General features: G+C 41.4%; 1 protein-coding gene across 4 annotated transcripts in view; it reads left to right on the top strand.

Annotated features, from left to right (window-relative positions):
* FRMD4B (FERM domain containing 4B) overlaps nt 1–21,220 on the top strand; it is a 145,942-nt gene that overhangs the window by 83,979 nt on the left and 40,743 nt on the right. For all 4 annotated transcript variants that reach the window (XM_078853549.1, XM_078853547.1, XM_073351065.2 and 1 more), the window contains exons 6-7: nt 3,274–3,330; nt 4,527–4,549. In XM_078853549.1, coding sequence (XP_078709675.1) covers nt 3,274–3,330; nt 4,527–4,549 — 80 coding nt within the window. The remainder of the gene's footprint in view (nt 1–3,273; nt 3,331–4,526; nt 4,550–21,220) is intronic.

Here is a 21,220-nt window from a genome sequence, read left to right as displayed (position 1 = left end):
AATAGTTTCACTTAGTATAATGACTCAACCACTCCCAGTCTCTGTTCAAGCCTAAGTTAATTGTATCCAATTTCAAATTAATTCCAATTCAGCTGTCTCTCCTTGGAGTCTGTTTTCGAAGTTTTTTTGTTGAAGGATAGTCACTTTGAGATCAGAAATCGAGTGACCAGAGAGATTGAAGTGTTCTCCGACTGGTTTATGAATGTTATAATTCTTGACATCTGATTTGTGTCCATTTATTCTTTTACGTAGAGACTGTCCAGTTTGACCAATGTACATGGCAGAGGGGCATTGCTGGCACATGATGGCATATATCACACTGGTAGATGTGCAGGTGAACGAGCCTCTGATAGTGTGGCTGATGTGATTAGGCCCTATGATGGTGTCCCCTGAATAGATATGTGGACACAGTTGGCAACAGGCTTTGTTGCAAGGATAGATTCCTGGGTTAGTGGTTCTGTTGTGTGGTTGCTGGTGAGTATTTGCTTCAGGTTGGGGGGCTGTCTGTAGGCAAGGACTGGCCTGTCTCCCAAGATTTGTGAGAGTGATGGGTCGTCCTTCAGGATAGGTTGTAGATCCTTGATGATGCGTTGGAGAGGTTTTAGTTGGGGGCTTAAGGTGACGGCTAGTGGCGTTCTGTTATTTTCTTTGTTAAGCCTGTACTGTAGTAGGTGACTTCTGGGTACTCTTCTGGCTCTGTCAATCTGTTTCTTCACTTCAGCAGGTGGGTATTGTAGCTGCAAGAATCCTTGCTAGAGATCTTGTAGGTGTTTGTCTCTGTCTGAGGGGTTGGAACAAATGCGGTTGTATCGTAGAGCTTGGCTGTAGACCAGGGATCGTGTGGTGTGATCTGGGTGAAAGCTGCAGGCATGCAGGTAGGAATAGCAGTCAGTAGGTTTCCGGTATAGGGTGGTGTTTATGTGACAATCGCTTATTAGCACCGTAGTGTCCAGAAAGCGGATCTCTTGTGTGGACTGGTCCAGGTTGACGGTGGGATGGAAATAGTTGAAATCATGGTGGAATTCCTCAAGGGCTTTTTTCCATGGGTCCAGATGATGAAGATGTCATCAATGTAGCCCAAGTAGAGTAGGGGCATTAGGGGACGAGAGCTGAGGAAGCATTGTTCTAAGTCAGCCATAAAAATGTTGGCATACTGTGGGGCCATGCGGGTAGCAGTGAAGGTATACATTGTCCCCAAATGTGAAATAGCTATGGGTGAGGACAAAGTCACAAAATTCAGCCACCAGGTTTTCAACAATTTCCATCCCACCATCAACCTCAGCCTGGACGAGTCCACACAAGAGATCCACTTCCTGGACACTACGGTGCTAATAAGCGATGGTCAGGTAAACGCCACCCTATACTGGAAACCTACTGACCGCTGTACTTACCTACATGCCTGCAGCTGTCACCCAGATCACACCACACGATCCCTTGTCTACAGCCAAGCTCTCCGATACAACCGCATTTGCTCCAACCCCTCAGACAGAGACAAACACCTACAAGATCTCTAGCAAGGATTCTTGCAGCTACAATACCCACCTGCTGAAGTGAAGAAACAGATTGACAGAGCCAGAAGAGTTCCCAGAAGTCACCTACTACAGGACAGGCCCAACAAAGAAAATAACAGAACGCCACTAGCCGTCACCTTCAGCCCCCAACTAAAACCTCTCCAATGCATCACCAAGGATCTACAACCGATCCTGAAGGATGACCCATCACTCTCACAGATCTTGGGAGACAGGCCAGTCCTTGCTTACAGACAGCCCCCCAACCTGAAACAAATACTCACCAGCAACCACACACCACACAACAAAACCACTAACCCAGGAACCTATCCTTGCAACAAAGCCCGTTGCCAACTGTGTCCACATATCTATTCAGGGGACGCCATCATAGGGCCTAATCACATCAGCCACACTATCAGAGGCTCATTCACCTAGACATCAACCATCTACAATGTGATATATGCCATCATGTGCCAGCAATGTCCCTCTGCCATGTACATTGGTCAAACTGGACAGTCTCTACGGAAAAGAATAAATGGACACAAATCAGACGTCAAGAATTATAACATTCAAAAACCAGTTGGAGAACACTTCAAATCTCTCTGGTCACTCGATTACAGACCTAAAAGTGGCAATTCTTCAACAAAAAAACTTCAAAAACAGACTCCAAGGAGAGACTGCTGAATTGGAATTAATTTGCAAACTGGACACCATTAATTTAGGCTTGAGTAAAGACTGGGAGTGGATGTGTCATTACACAAAGTAAAACACTTTCCCCATGTTTATTTTCCCCCTGCTACTGTTCCTCACACGTTCTTGTCAACTACTGGAAATCGCCCACCTTGATTATCACTACAAAAGGTTTTTTTCTCTCCTGCTAGTAATAGCTCATCTTATGTGATCACTCTTGTTACAGTGTGTATGATAACACATATTGTTTCATGTTCTCTGTGTATATAAAATCTCCTCACTGTATTTTCCACTGCATGCATCTGATGAAGTGAGCTGTAGCTCACGAAAGCTTATGCTCAAATAAATTTGTTCGTCTCTAAGGTGCCACATGTACTCCTTTTCTTTTTGCGGATGCAGACTAACACAGCTGTTACTCTGAAAAATAACGAACTAGGTCCTTGCCCTGAGGAGTTGCCATGTTTTAAGATGTACTTATCTTTGGCTCAATCCCACGTCCGTTGTGCACTCAAACGTCTCATTACTTTTTAGGTGTGCAGGACTGGGCCCCTGTGCTTCGACAGGGTACGTCTAGCCAGTTGCAATCAATAAAGATTTATGCAGAAAATATGCAATTACAAGATGAACTGAATGGTGACTGGAAGAGAGAGAGAGAGGCAAAGACACACACCAAAGAGCAAAATATCATATCTGTGACCTGAGTGCAGCCAACTGGTCTGGCGAAACTTGTAGGACCTGAATGTACTAAATTGCAGAGACAAAGAAGTGGTTCATTGTACACCACCGATACATTCAAATAGCAGCTCCCTCTCTTCTCTCCCTGAATCCTGTTTTCAGAATTTACTTTCTTGAATTAATCTAAAAAAATTAAACCCACAAATGGCAAAGTTACTAAAACTTTACTTGGCAATTCTTCCCTCCCCCTTCCCTCATTGCAGTGGTATGGTCTGCAATTGAGCGAGACCTAGAGGTACAGAGTAATGTGACAGCCTCCCAGATTCAGTAGTCCTGGGCTGTGTCCCTTCACTGCTGAGTCAGGATATGCATGTTAATGTTTTCCTCTTTATGTAAACAGGGGCAGATTGAGGTAGAAAGTGAGACAATCTTCAGATTAGCAGCCCTGATTTTACAGGTAAGACTATCCGCGTGTGTGTGTGTAGTTGCTTTTTAACATAACCCACAACTTTGAAACTTAGGCATGTTTGCAGCAATTTTTGGTTTATTTGTGCTAGATTTTGCATATCGTTTGTGAATGACTGGGGAGCTGCTATTTTATTCAGGCCCGTTATGGGATTTACTATTCAAACAATTCAGGTTGGAGAGTGGGAAATCAAGTGTAACCTTTTCCTGTAAGAAAGATCATTGAACAGAGTGATTCAATCAGGTCTGTAGATATTACAGCAAGTTTCTAACCTGTTTGTCACTTCCTCCTGTGCCACAAATAATTGACATGTGGCTGTTTTTATGGCACGATTTCAGAGTAGCAGCCGTGTTAGTCTGTATTCGCAAAAAGAAAAGGAGTACTAGTGGCACCTTAGAGACTAACCAATTTATTTGAGCAATTAAATTGGTTAGTCTCTAAGGTCACTAGTACTCCTTTTCTTTTAATGGCACGAGATGTTGGAGGGGAAAGAGAAATAGAGTATTGTAGCTAAAAGTTACTACACTATTTATATGAATTTTCCTTTAAGAGGACTAAAAAAAAAATCTAATTGTTTTTCTCTCTGTTTTGGTAAAAATAAATATTTTCCTCACCACTAATTCTATGTCAAATCATTAACCTTGTTCAAGTTATTTTTTGTCATTAGATTTACAATCTGTTTATGGTACAGTCTGTGATTGAACACAATCTCTTTCTTAAAAGTGGTTTAACTAAGTTTTCATTGACAAATGCAAGGTGAGGTGTGTTGGCTTGGTCTGAGTGAATGATTGTTTTCATCCTCAATGAACACGGATCCATCACAACCGCTGACCTTCTTGCAATGTTTGCTTTTCGCAGGATGTAGCTGATTAAAGGAGAGAGAATGGGTCTTTCTGTTTATATCTCTTAAAAGTGACATGGAGTTTGAATGTGAAATTATCAGTGTTTTGGGAGCAGCGTGAACACTGGTGCAGGTGGATAACCTACAACGCAAACGCTAGGGGCCAAATTCTATTCTCTTACATATATGCATGCAACTCCAGTGATTTCCCTGGGGTAGCATGACTAGAACTGAAGTCAGGATTTAGCCAAAAAGCAAAAATTAACAATGCTGAGAATAGCAAAGTTAATACTCAAGACTTTTGAAGAGATTGTGTTTTAATTTTGTCACTATTTTTCAATTGTAGGAAGCTAAAGGTGACTATTCCAGGTAATAACATTTCTCTTTATAAAATGTATGTGCTTAATGGCTCTCTTTCTTAGGTTTGCTTTGTGTTTTAAGCAATCATTTTACTACCATCAGCAGCATAGAAAAAACCCCAGCCTCATGCAGTAACTGAAGAAGTAAAATCACTGCCATGCCAGACAAAAATCTTTTGAGTTCATATAGTGAAGTGATTGTTTTGTGAATGGCTTCTGAATTCAAACATTCTGTTCCAAACCATTCTAGTCAAATCACACCATCTAATCTGCGGTTCCTGGAAGGTGGGACGAAATAAATGCTACCACCTTTTCACATTAGAGACCAGGACTGTCCTTTGTCTTGGATCCATGTTTGTGAAGCTCCTAACGACCCTGTCTGTGCATAGTGCTAATGCATGCACAGAAAGATGGAGTTTGTCAGCTGCCCTCTTTGGAGATCAATGCCTTGCTTTCTTTTGCAGCTGCCCTGCAGGGGCCTCACCCTTCATGCACTTGACCTGACAGTTGTATTGTAGCTGGTGTGAGACTCCGAGTGGCTTTTGTTTAGCTACCTAATGCCACATAATCAGACAGCGTTTACCCTTGAAATCACTTTCTACCTGTTAAACTCTGTTCCTTGGGTGCAATAACCGACTTATGGGAAAAAAAGTAAAAGCTATAGGATCTGAGGGAAGAGACCTTCAATTAGAAACAGCTCACTGAACAAACAGAAATTCAGAAGGTCAGCTTTAGTCATGTTAATGTTTTACTATGGGCTGAATTTCCACATAGGAAGGATGGCTTGTTTACACTTCTGCTACAAGAGCTTGCAAGTGACGCTTTGTAAATGCAGGATACTGAGCTACCTGCTTGCCTGCAGTAACTAGCAGCTTGCTTCAGATTGCAAAAGCCAACAATAGTTTGCTTCAGCTTTTTGTAATAAAGGGATAGTTGTCAAGTAAGTTTGGGTTCTTTTAACCAGGAACCCTGCTTCTCAAGAGCCTGGTCTGTCTTCCACCAAAATCCGTCACAAAACTCCTATTGACTTTAATGGTTCAAGGTCAGGCCCTTGAGAGGAAAAGATGATCTTGTGGCTAAAACGCTGGACTGGGCCCAGGAGTTCTGTCCCCAGTTATGACCCTCACCAAGTCACTTAAACTCACTGTGCCTCCATTTGCCTATCTGAAAAATGGAGATAATGTATTTCCCTACGTCACCAAGATGCTGTGCAGCTCAACTCATTCCTGTTTGCAAAAATGTGTTGAGATCATCACAGAGAAGATGCTACTGAAATGCAAAATGAATTACTTCAGACCGTTCTTTTTACAGTGCCGCTCCCATCCTGAAAGTGCTTTTTTTGTGCAATGGTGCAGCTGCTATAATTGTTCCAGAATGGGTCATAAAATATGAATTAAAACCAAATGTGTGTGCAAGACTCCTCTAGATGAACACTATAGCCAAAAGAAGGAATTCAGTTCTGCATCTCAAGAGCGATTATTTGGGTCATCAGTGGTAAGGAAACTAGCTCATTTAACGGCATATCTTACAAAAATATTATGAAACAGGTCTTTTGTGCCAAACCCTCCTTTGATAGGAAGAATACATTCCAGACACAGTGTCGTCATTTATGCAAGTGTAGTATTTTAGCAATCTTCCCTGTTATCAGTATCTGGTTTCTGCTGTATTAGTTGTTCTTCATCAGCTTCGAACTGGATTTTGAATCAGTTTGGATAGTGGTTGTCATGAGATTTTGTTTACTTGATATTGCGACAATTAACTTTTTAACGTGGGATTTTATTTTCAATGAACCTGCAGTAAATACAGGACCAATCTAGGGATTTGCTTGCAAAGAGCTGAAAATGGGCTACACTTCAGAGAGTTTTAAGTGATTCCTTCTGGGCCTGGTTGATTTTCACACTTCTGGTGGTAAAAGGAATTTTTTGGACCTGCAAATTGAAGCTGTGCATGGAAAAGGAGTTACTAGGTTTGAAGGGTTTTTTTAAGTATGGTTCATACCCTGATGTTGATCTGTGCATTGAACTCCCATTGAAGTCAGTGGGAGTCTTGAATGTGGGCTGACCCCGTTGGTGATGGCCAAAGGAAAGGGAACAGTCATGGTCCAAGAAATTGTAGCAGCTGCTGAGCGAGAGAGCACTTTTTTGAAAGCTCTTATTTTCAGAGAACATAGTGTTTGCTTACTTGAAAATCCTACTGTAAGGCAAAGCCCCGGACTTTGCAATAAGTCAGCAAAATGGCCTCTGGCATCTGGAAGATAAAGAGCCTCTGATTTTTGTCTTTCTCAGGTTAATTCTTATATAGGCAACAGAATCTTGGCCTGAGGAATTAGGACTAGGATAGGCCTTTATTTAGCTCAGAAAGAGGGATTTCCAGAGGAGGTAAAATTTTCAAAAATGCGTAAGTGACTAAGTCCCATTTTAAAAAGTGACTTAGGAGTCTAAGTCCTATTGACTTTTAAGATTTTCTAAAAATCGAAGTGCCTACGCCACTTTTGAAAACGGGACGTAGCCACTTAGACATTTTTGAAAATTGAACTTGCAGCCAGGTTCTAAAGGTGCGGATGGGAGACTAAATGGATTTTCAGATGTACCTATCTGCATTTTTAGGCACCTAAATACCCTTAAAAACCTGGTCCATAGGCATTTTTGAATAGCTATCCATATTAATATCTCATATAAGAACAGAAGAACGGCCATACTGGGTCAGACCAAACGTCCATCTAGCCCAATATCCTGACTTCCAACAGTGGCCAGTGCCAGGTGCCCCAGAGGGAATGAGCAGAACAGGTAATCATCAAGTGATCCATCCCCTGTTGCCCATTCCCAGCTTCCAGCAAACAGAGGCTAGGGACACCATCCCTGCCCATCCTGGCTAATAGCTATTGATGGACCTATCCTCCATGAATGTATCTGGTTATTTTTTGAACCCTGTTTTAGTCTTGGCCTTCACAACATCCTCTGGCAAGGAGTTCCACAGGTTGACTGTGCGTTGTGTGAAAAAATACTTCCTTTTGTTTGTTTTAAATCTGCTGCCTATTAATTTCATTTGGTGACCCCTAGTTCTTGTGTTATGAGAAGGAGTAAATAATATTTCCTTATTTACTTTCTCCACACCAGTCATGATTTTATAGACCTCTATCATATCCCCCTTTAGTCGTCTCTTTTCCAAGCTGAAAAGTCCCAGTCTGATTAATCTTTCCTAATATGGCAGCCGTTCCATACCCCTAATCTCTTTTGTTGCCCTTTTCTGAACCTTTTCCAAGTCCAATATATCTTTTTTGAGATGGGGCGACCACATCTGCACACAGTATTCAAGATGTGGGCGTACCATGGATTTATATAGAGGCAATATGATATTTTCTGTCTTATTATCTATCCCTTTCTAAATGATTCCCAACATTCTGTTTGCTTTTTTGACTTTCACTTTATGCTGAGCAGATGTTTTCAGAAAACTATCCACAGTGACTCCAAGATCTCTTTCTTGAGTGGTAACCACTAATTTAGACCCAATCATTTTATATGTAGAGTTGGGATTATGTTTTCCAACGTGCATTACTTTGCATTTATCAACATTACATTTCATCTGCCATTTTGTTTGCCCAGTCACCCAGTTTTGAGAGATCCTTTTGTAGCTCTTTGCAGTGTGCCTGGGTCTGAACTATTTTGAGTAGTTTTGTATCATCTGCAAATTTTGCCACCTCACTGTTTACCCCTTTTTCCAGATCATTTATGAATACATTGAATGAGGCTGGTCCCAGTACAGACCTGTGGGGTACACCACTATTTACCTCTCTCCATTCTGAAAACTGACCATTTATTCCTACCCTTTGTTTCCTATCTTTTAACTAGTTACCGATCCATGAGAAGACCATCCCTCTTACCCCATGACAGCTTACTTTGCTTCAGAGCCTGTGGTTAGGGAACTTGTCAAAGGCTTTCTGAAAATCTCATTGGAAATCCATCTTTCTGACGTAGATGAGGTCTGCCCCACTTCTAAGTCACTTTGAAAATTTCACCCATGATATGTTTATTGTACGGAGGATGTAGATGTCAGCACAGCTAGTCGTGTGCTTTGGACAGTATCAGCCTCTAATGTGCAGTCTAAAGTTACTGCTGGTTCCAAGAGCAATTATTAGCAGAGGTGGCAACAAAGTGAAAATGATGCAGCTTGCCATTTTTTTTATCAATCATGAGCAGTGTGGTTCCTTTTCCTGTTTACTAAATTTGTGATCCCGGCCAGGATAATTATACTGAATGTGTTTATCAGGAGATGTGTAAGAATGTGTCATAGCAGTGCGCACTGCACAGCCAATCTATGTATTTAATGGGACATTGTTACGTTTGATATGGCCAGACGCTTGACCTTTGATATAGCTTTACTGTTGTGCTGTTGAGTTACATCTGAGTTTGTTTTCGGTTGTTGCAGATCTTTGGCCCTTTGTTTTCCAGTAATGATAATGTGGTCAGTTTTGTTCAAGGAGAAAAGAAAGATTGTTTTGCTTGTATTCACTTTTCAGTAGTGCCCTGTGCATTGTGATCAATTGCATGCTTGAACTTAAATTGAAATTCCTATAACACATCAAATCTCCTCTCAATCCCTTCCCCCCAAAAAATCCCACCACCAACACATTAATTCTTTAATTCACGACCATGTGTTTGGTGAAACAGAAAAAGCTACAATCCTCAGCTGAGAATGACTTGAACCTGTAAATTCCAATAAGATCTTTTTGTATGTAGTCTATGTTAGATTCACGTTGCAGCTTCTGGCATGGTTAATGGTTAGAAAAATATTTGTGTTGTATTCATTTTTGGGACTCCACTTTTAACTTGATTTTTATAAAGTTAATGTCTCGAGGGGTAATGAAATTAATAGATTGGGTCTTCTGGTAATTATTCATCGTGTAAATATGCAATATATAGCATGATGCTGCTCTGGAAAATTAGCAAACTATCTTTCCCCAGGTTTCAGAGTAGCAGCCGTGTTAGTCTGTATTCGCAAAAAGAAAAGGAGTACTTGTGGCACCTTAGAGACTAACCAATTTATTTGAGCATAAGCTTTCTTGAGCTACAGCTCACTTTAATATAAGTATATTCACCAATCTGATATTGTACGACACTATGTTTTATTAATGCTGTATTAAAGTCTTTGTAATATAAAGAGAGATCTGATTATCCACCTCCTTATATACATAGTGTGGTACAATCCGACTATTTGTTTTCTTTAGTCTTTATAGCATAATCCTTTTTATTAAGAGAATATATTTTCTATCAGTGATAGTTGTGAGTTCCATTCTATTCAGATTTGTATAGCTTCTGGGGCATGACTGAAACAGACAGGGCACAACTGAAATGAAGATTGACAGTCCTAAATCTTGTGCTTCTAGCAGCAAGAAAAAGTTGATTAATATCAGATTAAGTACTGTGTGCAGTGTCAGGAAAGTTACCTTTTTAAAAGCTTACTTTCAGGCAGATAATCTCAGATCATATTTTCCACAGTAATTTCAGGCCAAACCCATGCTGTCTGAAAGTTAATTAAATTGCTGGAGGAGGGCTTCCATTTTCTTTAAATAGCTGACACATTGGATTTCCATTCTAGCCTGTGGGCTGCAAAGATAACTACCGACTGGCATAACATAACACAGACAATGTAATGAATTCCTGATAGCTGACATATATGAGAGACTGGGGTTTATCGTTACATGGGTGATAAACACAGTTTGTGAAAGGAAATAGTTTGTTTTAAAGATACCCTTGCAGACTGCAATTGTAGCGTAATTGTAACTTCGGGGGCACCCGAACCCAATTTCACAAAGGAATAAATTAAATACTTTCTTTGTTTTTAGCTATAATGAGCTAGTGTTAACAACGTGCTCCAAACTAAGAGTGAAAGAACAACAATATGAGACCTTTGGTCAACTTTTACTTGAAAATCTTATTATTTTATGGACAGACTGGAAGATTGTTTACAAGAAAGGAATGTTTTATAAAAAAGTTAGAACAAGTAGCTGCTTTACAGATGTTCAGAGTTGTTTGTCTTATAGAATAGCACCTGTTTGCCATATTTCTCATCCTATGACTGACATCACTTTAAAAATAGTACATCCTGAAGGATTGGTCATGGCATACAAAGCCTTTCCTGTCTAGCTTCCTAGCTGAAGTCCAACCCAGGTTGTAATGGCAAAAGTTGTAACTGTCTGTCGGCTGTGAAATATGTTAGTTCTCCAGGTCCCAGCAGTCAAGTGTCCTCATCACGTAATCCCAGTAATGAGCAGACATGCTTGTCAGTCTCCACAAAGAGGCCAGGGATTGGATGAGCATGGAGAGTGAACTTCTCTCTAAGCCCTACAGAAATCCCCACTCGAATGAGGTTGGGGCATGTTGGTGGATGAAGTGGCAGACCAGGTGGCCTAATAAAGGGCTTCAGTCTCCAGACATCCCAGTCTAGCACATTTCACAGACACCAGTGAAAAATGATGATTAAAAATACAGGTTGATAAATAAGCATCTAAATAAGGATCACTTCATGATTACCTGTTCTGTTCATTCCTTCTGTTGGAAGACAAGATACTGGGCTAGATGGACCTTTGGTCTAACCAAGTATGGCTGTTCTCATGTTCTTATGTCTATGCAATAATATTAAAATATAATATTCCCCCAAAGTATTCCATTGTAAATGCACTGTAGGTAGTATGTAGGTAGCTCGTAAATCAATGTTGACACTCTGGCATTGTTCATATGACTGTATTTCTGCTTGTTTGCCAAGTGAATCATTGTGTATTTTGCCTGTCCACAGTAACTCTTTACATAAACTTTTTCCTCAGATACCTCATTTGACCTTTGTTTCTAATCCATTAATTCTTTTGATCAAAGTAAGCTACACTTTTCCCAATGAACATATGGGCATGGTTTTGGAAATGCTTACTTGAAACTGATGGGACAACTAACACGAAACAAGATTTGCAAGATCAGGCCATATTATTTTATTTATTTGTTCATTTAGTTCATTTTATATGATGTGCCTGACACAATAAGCAACATGCATTAAAATTTAAATAAAAACACATTCAGTAAATTTAATCTATTGACAGTGTCATAATACCTCTCTACCCTACAGAGCTAAGACCCTCCTTTCCCAGTCGTCCTTCTCCCTGGGTAAATATAGCAGATAGGCTTTGCAACATGTCTTGATGGTAGAATGGTTCAGAAAATGGGAGTGGAGGAGAGGGAGAGGAGTACTACGGAAACTTAATTCTTGCTGTCTGTGTATCAAGGGAGATGTAGTCTTGCTGGGAAGCCTGGCCAAAGAGGAGCCTGGGGAAATGCGGCAATTGAACTACAACTCCCATGAGACACCTTGGCAGAATTTCTGAATTGAAAACTTTTCAAACGTTAAGTTTTTCAACCAAAAGTTGAAATTGTCTAGGGAAAGCAGACAAATTTTTGAAGAAAAAAAAATCAAAATTTCTGTTGAAAACAATAGTTTAGATGGAAAATTTTCAACCATCCCTACTGGAAGGTCATTATACTGAAGTCAGACCAAAAGGCCAAGAAAATTGCTGATCCAGATCTGAAAACTCCAAGCCTCTTCGTTTTGTTTTCTTGGATTTCTCTTCTGACCTTTCTGTGGTTTGAGAGGGGAGAGAGAGTCTCTCAGATACAAATGATTCAAACAGTAAAGGGGCTACCTGTTAAAACCAGCAGGTTGGGTTATACTCTTGAATAGCATGTTTCCTTGAAGATTTACACAGAGAGCACAATTTAGACTGGTTTTCTCTTACCTCTTACAGTAAAGGTTTGATACTGAGTAAATCCATGCCTCTACTGTAGGCATAATGAAACAAAAGCCTCAAGAACTAGGTGGTCAGGTTGTAAAATATGGACTGCAAAGGTCTTCCATGGGGTAAGCTTAGCTATCAGTTTGAACTGAGTTCATGAGGCCAAATTTACCCCTAGTGTATCTCCATTGACTTAGTTACATCAAGGAATAATTTTGGCTCCTGCAGTCTAACCTATGAGCATTCTTTATAGCATTGCACACTGACCCTGCTACACTTCAGCATTTCTCACTATAGTGGAGATAAAAGCCTATTTCTGGCTGAAGCTTTTGTTTACATTCTGTTATAGGTAACCCCTTAGAGGATTCAAACTGAAAGTTGAGAGAGAAAATATTTCTGGGATTTTTTTTTCCCATTTGTTCACATTGCCTTTTTGACAGTACTTTGTGCATAGTCACTTTCACTGTTTCCCCTGATAGGCCCCCATGCTAAGAGATTGCTCATGCACAAAAAGTTGTGTGTCTGTGTAAGGATTTGCAGCTGTAGGACATCTGCCAGTTTTTTTCTATTTGTGTGGGTCTTTCAGCCAGCAAAAGGGGAGAGAAAATGCATTTTAAAACAGGAAGATTGGATGTAAAAACTACCAAACTCAAGATGGGGATTTGAAGGAAAACACTGTTCCTGCAGCTCCTTTTAGCTCTCATTTGGAAATGATCACCTGTCAGATTGATAGTGCCGTTTTAACGTTTTTCCCTCTTCTTCTAACAATCTGAGTCAAGGCTTCGTTCAGTCTGTGGCGTAAATAAGTAGTTTTGTAGTTATCAGTTTGGACAGTCCACACAAAAGTCAATAATGACTCTGAGGGTTTGCCTGCACTGCAGTAAAACACCCGCGGCTGACCTGTGTCAGCTGCCTCAGGCTATAAAATTGCAGTATAGATGTTAGGGCTGGAGCCTGGGCTCTGGGACCCAGCAAGGGGGGATGGTCCTAGGACCCGGGCTCTGTCCAGAACTCCATTACGATTGTATAGCCCCACAGCCCGAGTCATCTGATACAGGCCAGACGTGGGTGTTTTACTGCAGTGTAGACATATCCTTAATGAGTCAGGTGTAAATGCTGTGAGGGAGGTAACCAAGATATTGTGTGAGGGTGGAGGTGGATATAAGGTGTTTTCAAAGTTATTTAATAACATGATCTCATGTGGTCTAATGATGCATAGTGTGATCTAAGAATAACGTGCATTTTTAAAGAAATCTAACTGTACATTTGATAGAAGCAACATACACTGCAATGGGTGCAAAAGAGCTGTTTTGTTCTGTCACATTCATCCATTATCCCACAAATGGGGTCTTTTTGTGGTTTTTAAATACACCTGTGAATCAGTGGGGCAGATCCTGTCCCTGTTGTGAATAACTGGCCCTGTACTGCTCAGCAGGGTAGGCAGGATTTAGGGAGGGCTGTGTCTGTGCTCTCCTTGGTGCAGAGCTCATTGTGCAAGGTGCACCAGAGAAGGGTGAATGCGATGCCAAAGGGTCCAGAGGGCATGCAGTCCTCTCCCCCATGGAGCTATGCAAGCTACTACAGCCCTAGGGCTGGAGTAGCAGCCAGGACAAGACTACTCTGCCTCAAGGAAAGGATTCCTTCACCCCTGGCCCAAGTACATCTTTCCATCGTGCAGACTGCGTATTAAGCTGAGGGTTTGCCCTTACACCGTGTAAGATTACGTTCCAGTAACTCTGAGCTGCAGTTTGTCCTTGATTACACCGGTGAATATCTGGAGAAACTCCACTGACTTAAGTGAACTTTCTCCAGATTTACACCAGGTAACTGAAAGCAACGTCTGGCTTAAAGTGGCAACCTTAGAATTTCCTTCCTTTTAGCTCCCTAATTTCTACTGTAAGGGTCTCAATTCCGTTGCCCATATTGCACTGCCTAGGCACGGTGGGAATGAGCAGAATAACAGCACTTCAGCCTCCGCTGTTTTGCCATTGTAGATTTGTCAGTCCTTTTTATCATTATTTTGATACCTTTTTTTGTATTTTAAAGTATCTTTGTATCAGCACAGAGGACTGTGATAACAAGCTTTAAACTTTGCTGCTGTATTCAGACCTACAAAAGAACCACAACTAATTTGGCTGATCTGACTTTTGTATGAACAGACAAGTCATGAATGTTAGCAATAACAGTCTGTCTTTTGGGGGAGGGCTTGGGATCCTTTGATCATCATGTCAACTGTGAATAATCTTCACTTGTTCAAGAGCAAATCCCTAGGTAAATTGAAACAGATTTGCTTCCTGCCTGGTCTTATGGGGGAATATTAACAAATGCACATGCAGGTACTTTTACAAGTTAACTGTGTTCTGCTCTAGTTCTGCCTGTGGGTTACCCTTTGGCAATGGTGGAAGTTTTGTTCAAAGATTGAGGGTCCTTATGTTCAAAATACTCAGCTCTCAATATTGGAGCTGGAGAAGAAAGACGGCCAAAAGGTTTAGGCCATGGCCTAGGATTGGACACCTAGTTTCAAGTCCTGACTCCAGTATAGACTTCCTGTGTGATCTTGAGCAAATCACTAAGCCTCTCCGTGCCCAACCTGTAAAATGGGTATAATAGCACCTCCCTACCTTGTAATGGTGTTGTGAGGATAAATACAAAACTAAAGAGTGAGAGGTGCTCACATATATGGTAACAGGGGCCATATATGTGTGCTTCGGTGCCTAGCTGAGAGAGATGCACTAATGCAGTGGACTGTCATAACATAATAGCACACTCCATCTGAGGACCTTTGAGCACTTTCCAAACATTAATGAATAAGGCCTCCAACACCCGTGTGAGGTTGGTTACCAGTATCTCCACTTTTTTTTCAGAAAGAGACACTCAGGAGTGGAGATCATATGTAACTTGTCTGGTTGAGCACTGTGTAACAGAGCTGGAACCCAGGTCTCCTGACTCCTTGGCTCTGATCCGACTCCCCTTGAAACCACTGGAAAGAGTCAATGGGGATCCTGTGCTTTCATTACAAGCCCATCTCTATCTATAATATGTTTTAAAAGTTAGTCTCTCAGCAGATATTAGGTTGATACGGACAGTCAGTGGGTTTCATCTGTGTGATATCTTCCTTCCACACTGTTCAAAAGCCATTTGACAGATGCTCTTTCCAATGCCTTTTACCCATAGCATGTACTTATCCAGTGTTTGAGGGGCCAAACCTTGTAACCTTTCCACAGGGAAACTCCCCACTGGCTAAAGGAAGGCATGATTCTGGAACGTCCTGAGAACCTCCAACTCCCATTGAAGTAAATCACTTGATCAGCCCCTTTCAGGATTTGGGCCTTTTGACTAGAAAAACTTCCTGCGTGTTCCAAAGTACTGTACTGTAACTGACTGAGAGATTAGGGAAATAATGCAAATGTGTGATATTTGGCACTACGAGGACCAATCAAATGAATGTATCTTAGAATGCTGCTCCAAGATCTCGCTGCTCTATTCGCTTCTCCCCTCTGCTTGAGTCTCTCCACTGGATTGCAGTCGCCTGTTTTGTTTGAGGTCTTTTGTACTAAATTCAAGCTTCCTAATCTCATTGTCAAAAGCTCTCCCTTGCTCCACCTGTTTCTGTAGCTGCCCCCTTATCTCCATCTACACCTCTTTCACCCTGTATCCTCCACCCTAATAATTTTTGCTGCCTCCTCTCACACCTGCTTACATACTGCCCTTTATGCATGGAACAGCGTCCCAATGGATACTCACTGAGCCCCCATCTCTCTTTCCTCCTTCAAATACTTAAGAAAACACATCTGTTCCAGACGCATTCCAGCGATAAGACAGACATTCTGTTCACTGAGCCTGATTCTCAAGTCTCTGCTCATCAGCACTGGCGTGAATTGGGAATAACTCCATTGAAGTCAATAGAGTTACATTCTTTAGAATTGTGCCTGGTGTCGGTCTACCTCTTATAAATAATAGTGCACAGCTTTCTTCTTCAGTGGTAGTCAATCTTTGTAAAGTTAGAGGAGTTGGCAATTCTCAAGAATCGGGATAAGTGTCCAAATATATCAAGTAATCTAACCATTCTCCTGACAGAAATTACAGATCCCATTTCTAGTATTTAATTTGGGTGTGCAACATTCTTTTTCTAACACAAAACCTTTAAAAGAACAAGAGGGAAAATTTTTAATAGAAAATTTCCCCAGTGTATAGAATACATGACAATATTGTATTGTCTCTTGCATATTCCAGTCCCTTCACACACACACACACACACACACACACCACCACCACCACCAAGATTGTGCCTAGTGTATACTTCCGTTTATCCCAAACCCTATTGTCCGAATCTCCTCATTATCTGAATCCCTTCCTGTCTTATGTGATGTTTGTTTGCAAAACAATTCCAGAGTGACAAAAACGCCTTATATCATTTTGTTATGATACATCCCAGACTTACCAAAAAGTTGTTAAGATTTACAGAGAAATGAGAGATGTTGAACTGTTATGCCATACCAAATGTAATTAGTTTGTTGGTTAGTGCTGTCTTGGGCGTGCCTGTTGCTTTTGTACTTCATGCTCCGCATTTTATGATAATCTCATTAACCACATCTTGTTCCATCAAAGGTTTTACCTTGAGTTACTGCTTTAGCAACAAAAATAAATTGTTATTTGACACAGTGGGCACAAGGAAAAGGGGGCACCTATTGACAAATGGTTCTAATTAGCACAGTTCTGTTGCGTCAGTAAATCTTGGGCTAGCAGGGAGTGTTGTATCGTGAAATGACAAGCTGTGAAGATACACATACTGAGAGTGAAAATATATTATGCATCTTTTAAATGTTTTTAATTCTTAGTAATATACTTCCAGTGAAGTGTGCCATTATTGTCTGCCTTAAGTTCGTCTTAAAATTCTAATGGAGATTCATGTACAAAGCTAAAAGTTTTAGCCACAACCTACTCTTTCTGGTATAAGGTGGGTTTCAATAGGTAGATAAAGTTGAGCCAGACTTACTATAAGAAAAACATGGTAGTTTGTTTGATTAGATTTTCTATTCATAGCACAATATGTGTTTGGATTTTGTTGTTGGGTTTGTTTGGATTTTTGTAGGGACTCAGTCCACACACACAGCACATTCACGAAGACCAATAAGAGTTGTACGTACAGATCAGGGGCAGTATCTCGCCCTAAGCTAGTTCACATTGTTTCAGAAAACTAAATATAGATGATGCACAGAATGCAAATTAAAACACTGTGCCTTGAGAAGTGCATAATATAGATTTTCATTAAATCTCAGAATTGGGGTATTCCCATCCAGATGATGGTGATCAATTCAAGTTATGTTAAATGTACACTAGGGGACAATATACACGGGGTGGGATGGAAAAGAAAGGAGAAAATACACATTTTCTTTCTTTCTTCTCCTGGGGGAACAATACTTCAAATAAGCTTGTTCCATATTCTCTTCCTAGGAAATGAACTTTTTTGCCAAAGAAATTCAGCCCTGTTGACCCTGGGCATTTTAAGTGTTGGAATGGTGCCAGGAACCACCAGGGCTGACTCATGAAGAAGTCCCTTGGTATTGGAGGTCAGATTAAATGCAAGTGGGGGCCCCCTGGTCCTGACAGCCAAATTCCAGCATTGCTCTTAGGAGGGCTGGCTTGTGTTATCACCAACTGCAAACAACCCACTGCCTACAGTAACCGCCACCCACCCTCAAATTCATCCAGCCAGAGTCATTTTTCAGAGAGACGCTTTTAGAATTCAGCTCAAAGCCAGGCATGCTGAGCTGCAGCTCAAAGTGACCTACTCTTTGTTTGACCTACTCATTTCAACAGTGGAGCAGTGGGCGTTTCTCCCCAGTCCCCTCTCTTCATGATTTCACCTCTGGTTCCAGATCCTATAAAAACCAAACACCAACCTGTCATTCAAATGCTACTTTCATCTGGATTCCTCACCTCTGAGAAACAGCTGAGCCTATTATTAAGGCGTGTGATAGTGATTCTAAACATCAGGGGGAGAACATGCTTTGTCCAGAGGGAGAAGTGATAATGAACTTTTGGGGAGGAGGGGAGAGGCTCCGACTCCCAGTTTCTCACTCTCCGTGAAGCTGTGAATCATCCCAAATGCTAATCCCTACTGTGTAGTCAGCAGTTTGATGCCATTTAAATACCAAGCTGTGCAATTTACTCGAGGGCAAAGGTACATGATGAAGGAAGCAGACAGACATACCCTTTTTCTTCAAGTTTTTCGTTCATATTTCCATACATTCCACAGGTTTAACCTTATGGCTATGGAGAAAGGAACTCAACATGGCCGTTAGAAATGTGGGGCCTTCTGTTTAACCACCAAACTCCCCTACCATAGTCTTGTACTTCCAGGAGATGTGCTGCAGAATGCTATGTAGAATACGCACCTGTCAAAGGATGGGGACCGTAGGAAGGGATAACTTCCAAGGTCTGGGCCTCTCAAACAAAAATTGTTTTATTCTTTATATTTATGGGGAAATGGGTGCATCAGGGGATTATGTTCTGCAGCCAGAAGGCCTGATCCCTAGCCTGTGCAATTCATCAGAGCTCTGTTGACTTCAATCAAGCTACGTTGACATACACTAGCTGGGGATCTGCCGAGAGCCTTTATCGCTAAACCGCCACTTCCAGTCCAGTCGAGGCCCTGCAAGTGATTGCAATTTGTTGCTACCACAGAACAGTTCTCAGTGGCCTGCGAAATGAGCTGATGTCTCAGTGTGGAGGATTTGCATAAAGGTTGTAATTGATAGCCACTAGGGGGTCTCCCAAACTGGCTGGCGGTGGGCAGACGAGCCCCATAGGGCAGAGAGAGTGCTGTCCGTCCTGACAGAATGGCAGCAGGCAATGTAGAGCTCAGTCTGCAGCCAGGTTGCAGATATTTCAACAGTTACAGCGTCAAGGGCCATATTTATTTGATTGGAGCCTGTATCTTGATATCCGATGAGGATCAAATGTTACTAGATTAGTCTACTAACCCACCATATGCGGAGATGAGAGGCCTTGCAGTGAAGCAGAAAGCCTGCCCCAGCTCAGCGCCTACATATTAAGGCGAACATTTTCAAAGGTAGGTGACTAATACAGGCACCTAAATGAGTAGCCTGGAGTCCAGAGATGCTGAGCACCCATTGAATTCAGTGAGGAAATCAAGCTACCTACTTAGGACCCCGATCCTGCTGGCACCTAAGTACAGTGACAAAACTCTCAAACGAGGGGCCGAAATATGGATTTCGGTGCTAAATACTAGACCTCCCACAGCTGTGAAGATTGTGGCCTAAAGGTCTGTATTTAGGAAACATCTACCCCTCCTCGTTGAGGAAAATAGCTCACATTTTCCTCTAAAACTCCTCTAATCCAGTATATTTCAGTGGAGTTCAGCATTGCCAACCCAGAGGGCTCAAAACTCATGAGTCTGGTCCCAAAAAATTGTGAGATGGACTTAAAGACCATGAGATTTTAAAACAAAAATAAATACCAATTGAGTTCTTTTTATTTGCTTTCTGGTTTCTGAGCCTTTAGGGTGCACTCGGGTCATGTTTTCAAGATTTTTCTCCACAACCCTGAGAGCTAGAAACTTACTGGGTATTTTTTGTATGTTGGTTTAAATGGAAGCTGAGATTCCCATGTAATTTCTGTCAATCTCAGCATCTGGGACTTTAAGGAAAAAGCCCACCCAATATTGTGAGAGTTGACAACACTGGGAGTTTTTAAAAAAAAAAAAAAAAAATCTGATTTTCTTCACAGATCCATGTTTTGTGGCATTCAGGGGCTGATCAGAATGCCAAGAGCTGTGCATGTTCCTGGCACAAGAGCACTGGCTGTGGGAAGCTCAGAAATAAAACTGAAAGCCAGTTAGTACGATAGGCCACCCGTAGTGGCAACTTCAGCCGAGGTGGTGAAGAATAAAATGAGGCTCATCACCTCGTCCCTAGAGAAGGTTCCTCTGTCAGGGTTGACACATTGTCAGGGTGATGTAGAAGAAGCTTGCGCTGCGGCTAGCCCATGCTCTGAATAAACACAGGGTTTTAATTTACAGTGCCTTCAGCACAACACCTGCCAAAAGCACTGAGCACACTTCCAAGAAGCCAACTTTTTAGTGCTGCCTTGGGCCTGCATTGCTTTCTCTAGATGCAGCATTACAAGATCGGGGCCGATGCTGCAGGTTTTATGCTGCGCTCCTCTCTAGCAATGCACAGTGAGACGCACACCAAGAAATTCTGAGGGAAGAACTGGAATGTGACTGAGACAAAATCTTGAACTGGAGAGTCTGATCGGCAACATGGCTCTAAAACAGACACCTGAACAACTCCTCCGGGAAGTCACCCAGCTTGTTCAATTCAGAAATCTAGGCCAGTGTTAATGAATCAGAGCAGTGCATTCTTTACATGGAAAAGTCATGTTTATGCCTGTTCCTACCACTGCTAAAGCATGCAGAAATCCTGCAGAAATGAGGTGTGCAAGTTTCAGCTGATTGGTTAATGGAGCATGTAAACAGAAAATTTTAACCACTTCAGTGCTGTCTATTATTGCCAGCTTCAGTGGGTGCCAGTTTGTTCAAAAACCAATGTGTATTGTATTTACTTTTACTAGACTATTAACTATTTTTGTAGAACTGGTCAAAAATGGAATTTCTGATCTTTTGTTTCTGGGTTTTGTCCCAAATTGGGCCAAACAATCAAAATATCCAAACTTTTCACAGAAGGAAAAATACAGAAAAATTTCAGTTATAGAGGTCGAACCATTTTGTTTGTTTCAACATTTTCAATCAAAACAAACATTTCCACGTTCCCTAATTGAAATGTTTAATTTCAGTTTGCCAACCTGAAATGAAAACAGTTTATTTCAGGTCAGGTTGATGTTAATCTCTGCGTCCACCCAAGCCTCTGCAGTGTTCCATGG

This window comes from Lepidochelys kempii, chromosome 7 (assembly GCF_965140285.1).
Source record: "Lepidochelys kempii isolate rLepKem1 chromosome 7, rLepKem1.hap1, whole genome shotgun sequence".
Taxonomy (NCBI): domain Eukaryota; kingdom Metazoa; phylum Chordata; order Testudines; family Cheloniidae; genus Lepidochelys; species Lepidochelys kempii.
The sequence above is the reverse complement of the archived record's forward strand: the minus strand, read 5'-3'. Positions and strand labels throughout refer to the sequence as shown.